Source organism: Microtus pennsylvanicus, chromosome 15 (assembly GCF_037038515.1).
Source record: "Microtus pennsylvanicus isolate mMicPen1 chromosome 15, mMicPen1.hap1, whole genome shotgun sequence".
NCBI classification, from domain to species: Eukaryota; Metazoa; Chordata; class Mammalia; order Rodentia; family Cricetidae; genus Microtus; species Microtus pennsylvanicus.
Window position 1 is genome coordinate 66,444,144 of NC_134593.1, and position 18,431 is coordinate 66,462,574.

Consider the following 18,431-nt stretch of genomic DNA (forward strand, 5'->3'; position numbering starts at 1 on the left):
TGAGATCACTTCCCATCATTAAGACTAATTTTCTACCAGTTGTAGTATTATAAAATTTTCAACAACAGCAATGTTTATTGCTAATCAGTATTATAAAATCTTCTTTAGAATTAGTTTATTTAGATTATTTAGACAATTCAAAAGATTTTATAATTTATTCTTCTTAAAAAATTATTTATTTATTTATTATTCTGGTTGCCACAAGAAGGCACCAGATCTCATTATAAATGGTTTGAGCTTCTATGCTGCTGCTGGGAATTGAACTCAGGATCTCTGAAACAGCAGTCAGTACTCTTAAGCTGTGAGCCAATGCTCCAGCCCCCGAGATTTTATAATTTAATCATCTAAGCAAGGTTATGTTTTCATTCTTTTCTTACAGAAAGACATTAAGTTGAAAAATAATGCTTGATCAGAACATTATAAATGCAAGGCAGTATTTCTAGAGTCCCAAAGAAAATAGCTAAAAAATTGTGTACCTATATATAAAAATAATCAATAACAGTAATATTTTGTCTGTAGATCATCTTTTCTGTTTTCCCTCAAACTTAGTCTGTCACCATGCTTATTTTGTGTTGAAATAATTAATGACAAGTTAAAAACTTAGAGCCTTTAGTATCTGATAGATGATTTACATAAGGAGGACATGTATTCATATGATAGAAGTTGGCAACATGTGCAGCAATTGCCTTTAAGGAATGCCATGTTCCGGCCCCGGATGATCTGAGAACTATGCACAACATCGTTCATCTCTTACAAAGCAGAAGGACTGAGTCATGACTACCAAAATGAATGGTTCCAATAATCTAGGTCTGTCAGACGGACTGTGTGCCACAGAGCCGTCTCTCCCAGCTCTCATATCTGAATTTAGAATGAGCTACAGAGATGCAATCTGATGCATCGGCAGCGAGATTTTCATTTGTGTCAATTTTACATTGACGGAGCTGATTTGGAAACACTTTCAAAACACACGATGATCTTGAAATAATAATAGTCTTTTTTTTCCCTTTTTTTTTCTTTTCTGTTTTTTGGATTTTCGAGACAGGGTTTCTCTATAGCTTTTTGGTTCCTGTCCTGGAACTAGCTCTGCTAGACCAGGCTGGCCTCGAACTCACAGAGATTCGCCTGCCTCTCCCTCCCGAGTGCTGGGATTAAAGGCGTGCGCCACCACTGCCTGGCCAAATAATAATAGTCTTAAATGGGTCTACTAATATTCCTTTCTCAGAAAAAATGATGGCATAAAAGACACTCAAGGAAGTACCACCTTGGTCAATATTGTTCCAAGGTATACAGTGGTATTAGTAGCATTTTTGAGCATAAATATTTTGTTTTTTAATATTTAAATGTACTCAGTAGCCTAGTACATTTTAAGCATGAAAATCACTTATGAATTGATGGAGATCAGATAGTTGGATCATTAACAAATATGGAAAATTGGAACTTGCATTTTAAATCATTGTGATACTTGAACATATTTCTTGCTTACCTTCTAGATGATTGATAGTAACATTTCAAGTAAGTATGAGTTGTGCTTATGAATGTATGAAATACTCTCATTGTCTATGTTTCTGGTGTACATTAAATAACCACAGCTCTTTCAGTCTTCTTGGCTAAGTCCTGTTATGACTATTAGACAAAACTGGATCAAAAAGATCCCATGATTCCCTTCTCTGATGCAAACTAGGTCCAGCTTCAGACTATTGGAGAAAAATAGCAGAACAAGAAGAATCTGTTGTCCTTGGTATCTAGTTCTACCCATTGAATCCAGGAAACCCACTGGCACTAGACTACACTAAAGATATAATTTTAATTGGTGTCTACCAGCATTCAATACATATTGAACACCCCAAGACTGCTCACTGAACTGTTAGTGTTTGGTCTATCATCAGATGATATTCTGTTTATTATTCACCCATGTTTATCCTTTCTTTCTATGTAACTCATCAGTATTCTAGTATCTGGGAATCGCAAAGCAACTGCAAAGTTTCTCATGGAGTTTTCATTGTGAACCCTGCTTTTCATGGGGCAGGTTAACTCAGCAATTCTGATGTATGCCAAGCTGCAATGTGGAGTAGACACTCATGGCTTATCTCCTTGCTTATAAACAATTCTGTTTGAACTTATTTGTTCACTTTGATCGAAAACACACAAAAATCAAAGCCAAGTATTCAATCAGCGTCTCACTCATGAGATAATATAACTGAGGAAAACTATTTCAAAGTTTGTAATTGTGACTTTTGAGTTTTCTTTTCACCCAAGCCAGTTTTTAAAATTTATTGTTTTAATTTTTCGAGATTATATGCAATTTTATCGTCTTAAAAGTTACAAGAAAAAATTCACAGGTCAAAGTTTTATTTTATACATAACAGTGATAATAGCTGTCTTACATGTGGGAGATAATAGTATAAGAGAGATAGTTCTAGGACAGCTCCAAAGTCCAAAGCAACACAGAGAAAGCCCGTCTCAAAAAACCAAAATAAAAAATTTTAAAAAATAAAATTGAATTTCCTGTAGAAAACACAGAGAAGAGAAGAAAAAATGTAAAGGAATCTCCTAAGGGAAGTGAGATTGCTTTTCAGTTCATTTGATTTCTGGAGTCAGTGTGGGAAACCCAACCCTATCTGCATGGCCAAAGTCTTTGTACCTGACGTTTCCACCGTCTTTCTGCCCATTTTACATGTCATTCCCTGTGGCCTGGCATGCACTACAGGTTAATGCTAATGCTTCTCCAGGGTTTCCTGGAGGCCTCTTCATCATCCTCCCAGTTCCGTTGTCTTTGATGCTCAGGGTGATTTGCTCCACGCTGGAAAATCTCCCGACGTGGATTCCACATTGCTACTTCCAATTTGTTTTCTCATATTTGTCTCTTGCCTTCAATTTCTCCTCTTCAGACTTCAGATTGGTGTCTGTGTTTATATTGTTTTCATTTGAAGAAGCAGAAATCCCAAGTGGTCGTATACATAAACAGCGAGTTACTTATTGATTATGTAATAAGAGGTTTGGAGCTGGAGCTGGTGACTCAGATAAAGAGCAGGAACCTTGAGTATTGGTATGCCTTTGTCTGCCATTGTCTCTTTTAGCAATGGCTTGTTTCCTGTTTCCTAGGCACAGTACACACGTAGGTGTGAGGGGTCAAGAGGCTGAGGTGAAAAGAGCCTTCTACTTTAAAAACAAGATTTTTATTTTTATTTTAAATATATCTTAGCGTTTCTGTTGCTGCGAAGAAGCAGTGCCCAATAGCAACTTGGGAGGAGAGGGCTTGTTTGGCTGACACTTCCATGTTGCTGTTCATCATGGAAGGAAGTTGGTTCACTCACATAGAACTGTTCATCAGTGAAAGCATTTGGAGCAGGAGCCCAAGCAGGAAAGGACTCTGGAGACAGAAGCTGATGCCTAGGCCAAGGAGGGGAGCTGCTTAGTGGTTTGCTCCTCATGGCTTGCTCAGTATGCTTTCACAAAGAACAAAGGACCACCATCCCAAAAACAGCTCCACCCACTCTGGGCTCAGCCCTCCTGCTTCTATCACCAATTAAGAAAATGCCCTACAAGCTTACCTACAAGCCAATGTTATAGAGATATTTTCTCTATAATGTTTCTCAATTGAAGTTCTTTCTTCTCAGATGACTGTGTCAAGGTGTGTGTGTGTGTGCTCGCGCGCGCGCGAGTGTGTCTGTAAGTCCACAAATGCTAGATGAGGGCATTGGATTCCCTGGAGCTAAAGTTCCAGGTAGCTGTGATCCAGTGATTCACTTAACATGAGTGCTAAAAACTAAACTTGGATCTCCTGGAAGACGAGTAAGCACTTCCAACTAGTCAGCTCTCCCATGTTCTTTTTGCTTTTCAATCAGAAAAAGTAGTTCTTAGAAATTTCATTTTAAATTATTTTGGTCAGAAATGGTTCCTTCACCCCAATTCTATACTATCTAATTGAACAGGAAAAGGATGGCCAGCAGTGTCTTAGGCCAAATGAGTCTCTTTCCTTGGGGTGAGCACAGGGCCCACAAACACATTGCTCAGGATGACTGAGAGATGGTGCCTGATTTACCTACCACCTGTGGCTGTTGAAGACCAAACTCTTTTCTAGAACACGAACTAATGGAACTCAATTTTACTTCTATTATGGCTCCAAGGGTTCTGAGAACCAGCTGGAGTGGTAAAGTGGGCTGAAATAGGAATCTTAGTGCCCAGAACATGCACTTCCATCAAGACCACCCTCAGCAGTTCAATGACGGTCCTTGTCTACCAAACCAAGCACCAAATCCAAATCTCCATCTACAAATCCATCTTTCAAAACACGTCTTCATAGTCTTCCCATTTCCCCTCCTCCTAGTTTAAGTCTCAAACACCCAGATACTTTACATGGTGATAGAGTACTATGGGTATCTCCTCCTGAGTTTGCTCTTGTTCCTCTGTTTCCTTCTCCTTACTGTGTCCAGTATATACATGGTAGTTGAGATTCAACCTCTTGGCCAACATTTCTATCTAAGTCATAGGTGCTGTCTTATTTCTTATCAGGTCTTTCCTATGAACTTCTATCACACCACGTGATCATCCCAATACATCATCAAGGTGTTGCCCACAGATAAATTCTTTCTTTGTTTTTTAAACAATACTTTGAACAATTTAGTATTATACAGTAAGTGAAGTAGGCAAATTACCTAATTCTTTAGTATGACTGAAGTTCTCAAGCCAATCAAAAACAGTTTGACCCTCCCCAGCAAATTCATCTATTTATGCATGATGAACTAGTAACTTTCCAGGCGTTAGGCTGCCTACAAGTCTACAAAGGCTACAATAGCCCACTGCTCTACGTGAGTGTTGATTGCTCATTAAACACAACAGGAGTAGCCAATCTTTAAACAATCATAAACCATGTCAGTTGTCTTTTGTGTGCACATGGGTTTGCCGGTACACACACACACACACACACAAGGTGGAATCCTGAAGACAGCCTTTGTTGCCCCCTCAGGAATGCAGTCTACCTCCTTAAAAGAAAAGATTTATTTTTGTCATTTCAATTTGTGTTTGTGTGTGATCCTGCACATGTTTTTGGGCTCCTGCAAGAACAGTAGGTGCTCTTAATTGAGGACTCATCTCTTCAGGCTCCCCACCACCTCCTGTGTGACAGGGACTGCCTTAGGCTTAAAGCTCCACCTGTCTTTGTTTCACCAGTCTTGGCATGGGTATGCCTTTTGGGGGCAGGGGGAATGAAACACCCTCTAGGTACAACTTAGTTTTGAACAAGCCCGGATCCTCCCCTGAGTCTTACTGAGGATGGGTTAAAGAGGGCTTAGTGGAGAGGAAGATGCACTAAGTGCGTTAGATGATGATGATGAAGGTGCCCATGACAGATGAAAGGATTCAGACATCATGAGTCTTTCTGGTCACTGGTGAGAAGAATATCCTCCTGCAGCTTTATAGTCAGGCCCCACCAAACTAGGCCTGACTGTCCAGTGATGTCTCAGGAGCTGTGAAAACAGTGTCCACATGGAGATGCTACTGAACAGCTTGTCTTCTTTTCTGGTTGCTTCATTTCAGCATCTCTATGATCATTAGCATAAGAAGGACCATGGAAATGGGTTAAGACAGAATCTCCACTTTCATCCCATTTCACAGAACTGCAAGGAGAAAATGACTAGGTTTTCCATTTGAGAATTCTGAGACTTGGAAGAAAAAGCTAAGGCCAGTGTGTTGAGAGTATCTGATGAGAGAAAATTAAGACACCATGCCCTTCCCAGTGTCTCCCTTCATGCATTGCTGTCTGCCATTATCGGACCTCTACACTGAGAAGCCTAGTGATTTAGGAATCAAGAGTGTAATTCAAGAGTGTAATGCCATCTCCCTCTCTCTCTCTCTCTCTCTCTCTCTCTCTCTCTCTCTCTCTCTCTCACACACACACACACACACACACACACACACACACACAGACACACACACGGGGGGGGGGGGAGAGAGAGAGAGAGAGAGAGAGAGAGAGAGAGAGAGAGAGAGAGAGAGAGAGAGAGGAAGAGAGAGAGGTTGGTTGTAGTGGAGTGAAGATCTATGGCTCTCTAATATGTGCGCTCACTACTTGTTTTTAGAAAATAGAAACACTAAGACAGGCAGAAGTCAGCCAGTCACTCTGCTATGATCCCAGATTTCTCTTCTGTGTGTATTTCTTCCCTGGCTTTATGTTAGTTACTTGGGCAAGAGCAACAATTGGAAATGCGATGTTCTTGATCCCCAGAAAAAATTAGCACAATCACAACAATTACTCGCCACAAACACTTTATCTTTTTACTGCGGCTTATTTGTGTCAAGAAAGGTTGCATTTCGGATGGGCATGGAGAAAACAGGGACCTTTCTAATCTTTCCCCTTTTACCTCACGGCAAGCGATCCACTCCAGGTTTTGCGGCAGACTCTGCCTCAGAATTTCGGCGGTGCTCTGGGTAGCACGTTTCTCTCTCTCCCTCCCCGCCTTTCTCCTTCCCTCAAGCCTCCAGTGTCAGTCTCCAGGATTTTCTCTCTTCCTATTTCTAGAAGACTCGCACTGGCTCCCCCAGTCTGTGTGAAGCTGAGGTTTCTCCTGGATTCCGTACGTCTCCACGCACACACCTCCTCGAGAGCCCGGCTCTCACACCCACAAACACGCGCGCACACACTCGCGCCGGCCTGTCCATCTCCCTCCGGGGGGGAGCCGGCGCGCGCGGTCGGTCCCACCTTCGTCGCACACACACTGGCCAGGCGAGCTCGCAGCGCTCCACGACTCTGCGGCTCGGAACTCGGACCGCTGCTCTGAACGCCCCCACTGTGGTATTTTAAAAAAAAAGAGAGAGAAAGAAAAGAAAAGACATTTCGTTGCCTTCTCCTCTTCTCTCGTCTTTCTCTCACGGTTTTCTACCCGAGCGGCTAGCGGAGCCGGCTGCATTCCCAAGCCAGCCCTGGTTGGCTTGCCATCCTCCATCTGGCTTATAAAAGTTTGCTGAGCGCAGTCCAGAGGGCTTCGCGGCTCGTCCCCTCGGCTGGCGGAAGGGGGTGACGCTGGGCAGGGGCAGAGGAGCGCGCCGCGGGCTCTGGCGGGCTTTCGGCTCCAGGGGCAAGGTGAAGAGCGCACAGGGAGCTGGGGGCTGCCGAGGTGGACTTGCATGTTGCACCATGCCTTCTTGGATTCGGGCTGTGATTCTTCCTCTCTCCGGGCTGCTTCTGTCCCTCCCGGCCGCCGCGGACGTGAAGGCTCGGAGCTGCAACGAGGTCCGCCAGGCTTACGGTGCCAAGGGATTCAGCCTAACGGACATCCCCTACCAGGAGATCGCAGGTAAGCGCGGGCGCGGGCCCGGGGTCCCCGCTGCAGCCCCGGGAGGCGGCGGGGCGTCCTCTCCCTCCCCCCTGTTGCTCACTTGGTGCTCACTTTCTGCGGATGCCTCCCGGGGACCCCGCGTCCCCGCATCCGGGCGGCGGAGGCTCGTCCCTCTTCTCCGGCGGGAGGAAGGTGTGCGTGCCGGCCGCCTCATTGTGTGCACACGCGGGAGCACCCAGGTCCCCTCTCTCGCTCTCTCCCTGCGTCTCTGCTCCCGCGCCCCGCTACCTCGGTGGCTGGCCTAGAGTCGGGCCGGCCCGGTCGAGCTGGAAACGGTAGAGAGGAGACTGCAAGAGCAGGCGGCGAGCCGAGCGGGGCGCCCATAGCATCCCCCTCGCCGGGGCAAACTTGGGAGAACTGCGGCCACAGTTCTCTCAGCGCCACCGTCTGAGTGGCGCCTTCTCCACTCCCGCCTTCGCGCCGGCCGGCGGGGGCGGTGGAGAGACGCGGAGGTTCCCCTTCTCCAGCTCTCTGCTCTCCAGGTCCTTCCAGAGGACCGAGCGAGCGCCAGGCTCCTGGGCTGGGGACCGGCCACTAAGGGGACACACTGACCGGGTCCCCGGGGTCTGAGTGTTGGAGTCCTGGGGCTGTTGCGGTAGGGGGCGGGAGTGCTTTGCAGTCGGTCTGCTTCAGATTTGGGGCGGTCTTTCCCGTTAGGGTGCCCCAGAGCTTCCCCGACTGCGGTTGGTCACTGGGACTAAGGAGAGAACCGGGCCACCCTGCGCGGAGCCGGGTTCCCAACGTGGCCTCGCGCTCCGGCCCCCTGGCGCACGCAGAGCCAACTTAAGCGAGTGACCCGATGGGGGCGTTCGTCTCCGGGGTCTGCACTTCGCGCTCGGTGGCTCGCCCGATCCCAGGCTGCCCTTCCTCCGGAGCTCTCGAACCCCCACCCTCTTTCCCCGAGCACGGGTGTGCGGCCCTTCGGGCTCCACCAACTCGCGCTGCAGCCTGCTCAGTGTGTGTTTTCCGGCTCTTAGCTCCAACCGAACCCGAGCTTCAGCGGGGCTCCTTGGCTGAACCGAGTCGGGGACGGATAATCCTTTAGCTGAGGTGGAACTGAGCTGAAAGAGGCCAAGGGAAGGCTGGAGATGGTGTGAGGGCGCGGGCTGCTTAAACAGGGTAGCTGAAGTCCTAAGTGACCTCAGATCGCTGGATCGCCACCAGACTGTTTTGCCAAAGAACTGGTGGACGGATGGAAAAAACTTGCAAATATCTTTTAAACATCTTAGTGTTAATACGTTGTGGAATTCTTGCTTTCTTACACTCGATTTCCACACTCGAGGAGTGAGGGTCTTTACATGCACCACAATTAACACATTTCTATCAATTTGGGAATTGCCAAAAGGAAAATAAACTACGCTCTTCCGTTAGAAACAGCGCGTTGCTCTTATGTAGAAGGATCTCTTTTCTACTCACAGCCAGGCGTTCTGTTTCCTGGGTCGAGCTGGCTGGAGAGTCTGTAGTGAATTACAAGACGACTCTAGTCCCCGGGATTTCGCCCACCCCGCTCCAGCACTCCCTAATTTGTTAATCAATGACTAGAAAGGACTGTGCCTGCAGCGCCTTAAGTTTCTTAGCCCTCCTTTCCCTTTGTCTACTGTTATTTAATTCTTTTTAATTAATTGATAAGGATCTGCTTCACCTTTTTAACTCCCCAAAACTCAGGAAATTCAACTTTTAAAACGTTTGGAATAGAGATCCCTTCTAGGAGCTCGTTTTCTCCTCCAATCTGGCCACTTTAAAACTGGATCTTTTAAGCACACATATTTCCCAACATGATTTCAGATAAGATATCTCTAAGAAGGAAAACAGCTAAGGATTTTAAAATTGCATCGGTATTCTTTAGTAGGCAGTGCGACTCCGGGAGACTAGCGGTGACCCTCAGCACCATCCGGGGCCCTGACCATCAGAGCGCAGAAGCACACTGTAAATAATTTCTGTAGTCACCAATGACTTTGCTGGAGAACATTCCCAGTGGCTGCAGACACGCTTTAGAAGTAGTTTAACTGCAGAGGGTTTGGTGGTTGTATGTTTTTTGTCTTCTCTACTGCCTTATAAATCACAGACTGCTAACAGCCCTGAAAATTCCTAAAAATACACCCACCTCACTAAACTCACTTAGACCAAGAATGAAGGCCACCTGAGGACTTTTTACCTTGAGCCCAGTGTCACCCACTGCTGGTTGATGGGATCAAGGTCCATGTTTCCGTGGGGTCAGAGGCACATCTGATAGGAAAATAAAGAACTGTGAGGTAACTGGAGAGTTTTTATTTGGCGCGGGGGGGGGGGGGGGGGGGTATGTTTTTTTCAAAGTAAACTTTACACAGTGGTAAAGTAAGTTGCATTTACTCTTGCTTTTTGGAGTAATCACAATTAAATAAACACATCCGTCCTCTCCTCCCCAGCTTCTGGTAATATTTACATTTAATTATCGAGTATAGGGAAGCTAGTGTGGGAGTTATCCTTTCGAAAGGAAAACTTTTTCATCCTTTTCCAGTTTGCTTGAGAAAAGGCATGCGTTAAACTGTTACCTGAATGGTAAAGAACCATTGTTCAAGGTCCAGACTCCAGTTGAGCTGTGTTTGCAAGTAGCTCAACTGGAGTATTGGGAAGTAATTAGGATACTGTATTTTTGTATTTAATCTCAACTTTTTTTTTTCTTTTTTAAAGATTTAGTCCAAGCTCACATTGTAAAATATCTGTTGCCCTTTTCTCTGAGGGGTAGAGAGATGCCTTCCAGACTGTCAGGGGGGACTGTTGGTAATATATAAACTCCAGCTCTGAGGAAGTGTCATCAGAGGGGAGAGGTCACCATCAGTCTTTACTCAGTTAAACCCATGTCAGCAGATCAGGGAGACCCTCCTCCTGGAAGATCTCCAAAGGAGCCAACTTCGGAGCCCCTGTCGGCCGGCCCTTCTCATACTTGGGAACGCCTGTGGTACAAGGAGTGTTTCCAGAAATCCAGCCAAAAGCCTTCACAGGGGCCTTCCTTGTTTACTCTTGTTCTGGGTCCTGGGAAGATCCTGAAGTAAGTGCATCAGGAGCTTGGATAGGGACCTTTTGATCAAGGTTCACACTTCCCTCAAGGCTCAGTGATTCCCTTTTCCTCCTGGTGCTAAGCATCTCAGAGTCTCCTAGCAGATGACAGCACTTGCTTGGGCCAGGGTTCAGATTAGCCGGAGAGTGCTGGCCTGGTATGTGTGTGTCTCTAGCAACAGACACACACGCTCACACACATTCCCACTCTGATCCGTCCACTCTCATACTCACACATACACTCATATCCATTCATACACTCACACCCACGCTCACACCCTGCACTCCTCCCCCCCCCCGCCCCCTTCACACATTGAAACATATCACCTGGACAAATGAGAATTCACAGAATGTTGTTTAAGGATTTCTTATATTTGGCTTATTTTATATTTGGGAGTAACGTCTTAGTTTAACGTGATTCCTCTTTCCTTATTTATCTAACATAACTTTGTTTAACACTTCATATATAGAAATTATGTGCCCACCACCTATTTATACACAACCTTTAAGCAGGCCAGATGGCTCCGTTGGTTGAAGTGCTTGCTGCCAAACCTAACAACCTGCGTTTGATTGGTGGGACCCACCCGGCGCAAAGAGGAAACAAACCTCTTTCAAGCCGTCCTCTGAACTCCACATGTGGGCTGTCACACCCATGTACACACGTGAACATCTGTGCAAAAACAAAATGAATATACAATTATTTCAAAAGAAAATATCACTTACTCCGGTTTTCCAGTAAGTTAGAACACAGATCTCGCCATGTTTCATAGATAGAGACAACTGTGAAGACTTCAGTAACGTGCCCAGGGGTGACTCAGCTAGCTAGTTTGGGGGAGCAAGCTCAAACTCAGGAGTACTGCCTTGAGCATCCACAAACCTCTACCTTGGCCCCTTGTCCTACAGAATTTAGGCTCCAACATTTGTTGAATTCACACATACAAGACTTGTTCTTTGCCCCTCTTCTTCGTGTATCATGTGCTGTTGCTCAATCCATCCATTTATGTATTCCCACAAGTTGTGAATGCCGAGTTTATGTTGGGTTGCAACATCTATCATTTCCCAAATCATTTTCCAGTTTCTTTTATTGAATCTATCTGGTTACACAAAGTACGTGCATTGGTTTCTTCCAGTGTACTGGGTCTGCTGAATGTTAGCGTAACTCCAAACCTGGAATGTTGGGTTAGACCAACTAGGCTTATGATAGATCATTACCCAGAGAATGCAAACTAGAGCAAGGCCCTATCACAGAATAGGATACAACCACTGTCTTCAATGTGTGGTTTACCCTACTTTCTTTCTGAGGTATGTTGAGAGTTGGGGTACAGTTGGATATGAAGAAAGCACTAAATGTCTTGTGGTGGCAAACAGGCTTTTAATCTCAGAACCTGGGAGGCAGAGGCAGGCGGATCTCTCAGTTTGAGGCCAGCCTGGTCTACACAGAGTGAGTTCCATGACAGCCATGGCTACACAGAGATACCCTGCTTGAAACAAACAAATAAAATAACGAAAAGAAAGTATTAAACTATCTCCATCTCTTGGATGCCAATTTGTCAAATATTTATGTCACAATCTACTGTGAAAATAGGACGTTTTTATATTATAGTGTTCTTGTACTTTTAATCCATGTTCTGGCATCAAATATTTATGGACATGCCTTCTTCCCATGCTTATAATTATACAACACACACACACACACATCAACAGGCTTGGCTTTATTTCAGTGATCTTTAACACATCTTCTTTTCGGTTCACATGTAGATGTCCCAGTAAAATAAGTGAGACAGTGTTGAGCCATTCTTACGCCCACAGCACCTCATCTCAGTCCCATTTCTCTGCCTATTCCAAGGTTGCTGATCTTTGCCCCCTACTTTGTTAATGGACGGCTACCTCATGTTCTGTGGATGAACAAAGAGAGCCGTAAATGAATCTGCTGAATTTCAGTGTTCTTCTTTCTAACCACTAGATGTCTGGACAGTTACTCATCTCCAGGTATCAAAGCCACCTGAAATCCAGGTTATTGGGAGGTCCTCTCATTGCATTTTTGATCTAGGAGTTAATTGCGAGCCCTGTAAACCAAGTTTGCTGAGCTGACTTACTAAGAGAGTAATCTCTCAGTGTTTAAGGACTGATACTCTTGTTTTCATACACAAGACCCATTTCTTTTAATTGAATTGTCTCTTAATAGTTGGTGCCTAGAAATGTAGGCCAGTGTCAGGATTGCTTTGAAGCACACAGCATCCTGCCCTGAAAATCGTGCTTGGAAAGATTCTATTCCTTTGTATAAGGACATAAGTAAAATAAGTAATATTTAAACTTTTGGACATTCATAAAACACAGGATTGTCCTTTCCTGTTATATGACCTATTCTGTAAAACTTGCAGTAAAATAATTGTTGATAAATGATTTAACCCCAGTTTCTGTTTTATTTAAACATAAAAAGCTAACACTATACAATTCTTCCATAATTTACATCTCTCTGAAGAGTTCTAGCAAGGCTAGAGATTTAGAGCTGTCCAGCCAGTATAAACAGCTGTTTTGATATTTTCTAAATCTGGATGTTACCTCACTTTCCCTGCCAAAATCCGCTCTGCCATATCTTCTCATGCATAACTTAACTGTAAGTGGTGTAACAATTGTCTCACGCTATCTGTGTGCCAGTGCTTTAGACAGCCTGGTGCGGTGGACCTGTAGTCTCAGCATTCAGAAGGTTGAAGCAGGGGAAGCTGGGCTCGAGGCCAGCCTGGGCTACATGGTGATGCCCTGTCTTAAAAAAAAATCAAACAAGAAAACCAGAAAACAACCAAAAACACAAGAACAAAAGTGTTTAAATCTCTGGTTTGGAAAATGTGAAAATAAAGGAAGTCGTAGTGATAAGTCATGGATAAAACTTTCTAAATTTGAATAACCTGGATGAAATGGGGTTTTAATGACATTATTCTTGAAGTCTTGGGACAGTAACAAAGAAACAGAAGTGTTCTATCTTTGAACAGCATCTCGTTTGCCGATGACTCCAGGCATTTGTCTCATTGAACCGATGAGTATTTATTGTGCATGGTGCTGTAATAATTCCCTGTACCTTGTGCTTGGTCTGCATTTCCAAGGAACTTTGATCCTGGCAAAAAGAAGAAGAAACTCAGGGCAGCCCTGAAAACTTAGTAATTCCAGATGAGACGAGGGTGGAGCGCTACAGGCAAGCAGACTTAGGGGATCGTTTTACCTAGACGGAGGGCCTTAGGTCTGCATTGGTAAAGGGCTACAGTGTGACCTGAACCATGGGCAGCTATCAGGAAGGATGGGGACAGTGGAAGGCTCACATATGACATGTCTGTGAGAACGCTAGAAAACATGAGAATTCCAGAACCCATAGTCATGGACTGCAGTGAGAAGAGATGCATGAGAAAGAAAAACCAGGGAATTAGAGCCTGAGGGCTAAGACCAGCAACACAAGGGGCCCAAAGATAGACCTCTGCCTATTAGCCCTGTGTGTATCCACTTGGCCCTTTGACCTAAATGTTTACAGATGCTAAACTCAAGGTTTACATACTCCCTAAGTACAAATCAACTAAGGAAGAGGTAGGGGGCAGGTATGGGGCAAGGGGGTGGGAGGATGGGGGGGCATTTTACCTACTTAGGGCCTGTCTACCTAGGATCCCATGTAATTTATGCCTGTCCTGCTTGCCATGGCTGAAACAAACTCCCGGAAGAGAACCCTAAGATGCTTAGAGCCCTATCCTATTGTGAAGTTCCACGTGTGTATGCTTATACACACACACACCACATGCACACACATACACAGGACATTTTGCTCACTCTGCCTCTGCCCCAGAAGTCCCTGTGACCTCCTGCCCTTCTCACGGTGACTGTTCAATGGGGAATAACTCATGTCTGAAAAGACTTCACTCCCATACAACCTTAGTGACCATATGGGCCCTGGAATGCTTTGAACTCCTTATTTAGGTTTTGGCTTTTAATCCGAGAGTAGTAAGGGTCCCTTGGAGAAGGATTTCTATCAGCATTGGCCATGATTTTGGAATCTTTCTTTGACTTCTTTGAGAGAAATTACCAGAAGGGAAGAGCATAAATACCAGAAGAGAAGAGCTACCATCTTGAAAGAGAGTGGCGAAGGTGAAGTAGGAGTCATGAAATATTGAGCTTCAGTAGGTCCTGCCTAGGATTATTAGTCAATCCAACTTAACTGTCACTGTGTGATTGCCCATGGACAGTGTGGCTGAGTGGGTGGGAGAGAGAGAGCCAGGGAGAGGGAGATTTAGGGAAAAATGAATGTCCAGAAGCTTGGCATAATTTATCTGTTATTTTTTAGTGGATACAGAACCCCCTATCATCAGCAAGGCAACAGCAGATTGTTAACAACAGCAGTGTGGCTGATAGAAATTATTCAGTTAGGGTTGGATGAGTTATTAATACTCAGAAAACGTCAGGTCACCAATCACCAGGTAATCAACCATGCACATCACAGAATTTCATTCATAGATTTTTGTTTTTACACCGTGGTAGTGTAAACACAATTTTAAACCTTCCAACAAAACACAGAACTATATAAATTTTATCATCGTCTAGGATGTAAAGCTTGTTTTGGGGATCATGTAAATTTCAATGGTCTTTAATGATTATTAGGACAGGAGTCAAAGACTGGAGTGTCCAGATAGAAGGAGAAGCCTTGAAGGATGGGCAGTGTTTGTCAAGGGAGTGGCGAGAGAAGGTGGAATTCAGGGTGGAGTGGATGGCGGGCGGGCGTCTAAAGGACAGTACAGGCAGGAATTTATTTGGAAGTGATGAAAATGATATTGAACAGCATGGGTGGGGTTGGATTTTTGGAGGTCTTTGGACGTCCTCAGCTGAATCTGGCAGGAATTAGGTCATCAGCCTTGGCTTTTGGCACTGACGTCTCATGGAAGGATTGTTTTGATGGTTGAGCACTCTGAGCAGGATGGATCCGAGAGGGGATTCTCAGAGGCTCAGTGGGACAGGAGGACAACCAAGAGGTTGCAACAGATCCCGAAGCAGGAAGGGGACAGTTCCAGAGCAGGGTACGGGGAGAAAAGAAAGGGCAAATGTGGTCATCACAGAACAGAAAAACATAAACACTAATTAACTAAAAGGAACTGAAAATCTAGACTCAGCCATGCAGCGGTTCCAATACAAGCGTTTAAGGAAGATGAACCATTGAAAGCCTTTGCCTGAAGTAACCTGCATCCGCTGAGGTACTTTTGGCTTCAGGTCAGGGAAAGCCCCAGCTCATTTGGTTTATACAATCATGTCTTCAGACAGAACCAGTCCCAACATAGGGCAGGCAGGAAGAAGTGAGAAGGAAGTATGTTGGTTCTTGGGAATTCTGGAGAACCCGGGTCATCTTAGGAGGGGCCATGGAGTCATTCGGAGCATCCATAAAACCTGTATCTCTGTGCTCCTCAACGCTCTGCACCTTACTCTCTTCCCGTTGCCTCCCTCCCTTCTGGAAGTCATCAGCATATGCTTCCAGAGTAAGAAGGCAGCCATCCGGATCAGACCTTCTCTGTGAACGTCACGTGCTGATACCACTGAAGGGCTGGCTACACCCAAATGTCTGGGTCCTGTCTCGCAAGTGTCCGATTGAGTTGGACCAGGTCGTGCCTACAAATCTGTATTCAGGAATGTTCCGGGATGAACTATTGTTGGTTCTTTCATCCTTGTGTCTCTTAACAGTGACACTAAGTTCTGTGCAAAGTGGGTTTTAAATGCAGACTGCTGCCAGCCCAGCACAGCTAAATGTCAGATGATATTTTTGTGATCTTTTTTGCCTTGATCCATCAGGAGAATACTCTGATAGTCTAGATCACACTGTTTAGCCCTCCAGATTATTTTTTTAAAGATTGTACTATAGCCATTTTGGGAAATCGAGGCAAACAGTCATCTTCTCTGTGCCTGGAACCAAAAGGACTTTCCTGGCTGCTACCATTGACCTGTCATTATTAGTAAAGGAACTCTTTGTGTTGCTTTAGAAGAGGAAATAGGCAGCAGAATTAGAAATTTCTTTCACTGTGAGGTCCCCATATTTCCTTGCTAAATTGGCATGCTTTCTTGGGGCACATATGAGTCTTATTATATGCGTCCTTTTATCTGCTCTTGGAGGAATTTTATCCCCCTACCTCGTCTTTGAGTTATTCACAGGCTGGCCTCCAGGTACAGAGCTAGCCATTTTCTCCCCGTGTCTGGGTTCATATGGAAAGAGAATGTATATAGAGCCAGTCCCTTTTTGTCTTTGAATGTATTTAATTACAGATGAGCAGGCCCATTCCACGCTTGCCCACCAGGACTGCACTGTTTCATCACTGGCCCGAGAGCCCCCCATTACTGTTCTTGGACTTTGAAGAGATTGTCTTCATCCTTTTGTGCCCCCAGGAAAGTGGTGACGCAAGGGCTGGTGTTCCTCCAGGGATCCCAAGCAGCTCAGGTGTAGTGACTTTGAGGCAACTATTTCCTTTGCAGGGGAAAAAGCCTTTTGAAGTCTTCTGGAGAAGGATGAAGACTTTTCACTTATTTTCTTAATGGGCCAGAATAGCTTAAAGTCAGTAACACGTGTGAAGTGAACTTCAAAAAGGTCGCCATGCACGAAGCATAGCTAACTACCAGGGAGAAGCTTTAACCTTCATCTGCAGAAAATGGAAAGGCATTATTGTCCCGTAGCTCTTTGGTTTTCCTAATGTTTTTCCATAATCCTAATGATTGACGAAACAAAGTGTAGAATCTGCAAGTGCTAATGTTTTGCTTTGTTTTTTTTTCTTTCTTCAAAAAGCTTAACTGTTGTATTTTCTTGAAGTTTAGTGTAGTGACGAGTTGTAAAGGAAACAAGAGGTGGGAACTAACTCGGGAAACAAGCAGTTCTTGTATCTCTGTATCACACACCTCCCAGATCCCTGCATACCAAGACACTGATTTCAGAAGACAGGCTTGCTAGAGGTGTAAGGAAGGATAAGTCACCTATAAACAAACCAAGAGTTCCTCAGTAACTTCTGTTTTCCATTTGCCTGATTCCAAAGCCTTTAGAGCACCATTTGAAGAGCCGGAACTCACTCCCAAATCTCCTGTCACCTCTGTCTTCAGGCTCCCTGGTCGTGTTTGATTGGTGATCTCTTAGAACTGCTCGAGCCACTGGCGTGCACTGAAGTTGGCACAAAGCGTTCACATTTACAGTGTCATGGGCTAACGAGCGAAAATCGTGTTTTGTGATTTTACTGCTCACGTGATCGCCTGGTGTCTCCTTCGGTGCGCGCTCGCTCTTTCAGAGACCCGGGGATGTTAGGCTTCTGGAGGTCAGGCCAAATGTTCAAAGCTTAGACTGAACTTGTTATAAGAATGCAATGAGGAATATATTCCTTCCGCTTAAATTAGCACGTGAGTCCTCTGAAGGCCAGTCCTACCTACTGTGAAGTAGCGTTCAGAGTGGCTGGCCTCAATCCTCTACCGAGAAATCTGCTAGGAGGCCCTTTTCCTACTACTGCTTCCTTCTCTGTCAGCAAAACCATAGCCTGGAGATAATCCTAGCATCATTTACAGATATTCTTCATGTACTTCAACGGGAGAGTTAAAAGGCATACAAATGCCTTTCTCTATACCCACATTCAAACTGGAGTTAAAAACCCATTAAGTGAATCTGAGGATATCGTGCATTTTTTATTTTGTTCTTAACCAAAAATTATTTAACACATGAATTTGAATCAGTTTCACAGTCGGGGTTAGGGATGTAAAAGTAATAAATATCATAGGAAGTCACATACACTCAGAGCAACTATGATCTGAGTGGTACTGTCTTCTTCACCTAGAGTCTCTTCTGATTGTATAGAAGATTTTCAGTGGACTAAAGTTGTCTATCTGCAGTCTCATTGCTTAGAATGATCTCAATCCTATGTGGTAACCAAGGCTGCATTCTCTTGCTGGAATGAGATTTCCTACCACTGGAAAGGCTGTAACTTGTTTTCAAATGGATTTTAACCTTTCTAACCGTTAGTTCATAAAGCAGAGCTCCTGTAAATACTATTGTGAACCCCCTGAAATACTTATGTT

The 18,431-nt window shown here is 44.7% G+C and overlaps 1 protein-coding gene across 2 annotated transcripts in view; it reads left to right on the top strand.

The window, feature by feature from the left end:
• Positions 1 to 6,453: 6,453 nt before the first annotated feature.
• The window catches only part of Gpc6 (glypican 6), a 989,931-nt gene continuing 977,953 nt past the window's right edge, over positions 6,454 to 18,431 (top strand). Inside the window, exon 1 of one of the 2 annotated variants that reach the window (XM_075949426.1) lies at positions 6,454 to 7,292. In XM_075949426.1, coding sequence (XP_075805541.1) covers positions 7,133 to 7,292 — 160 coding nt within the window. In that variant the 5' untranslated portion in view covers positions 6,454 to 7,132. The remainder of the gene's footprint in view (positions 7,293 to 18,431) is intronic. The other variant, XM_075949427.1, reaches the window with a different exon arrangement.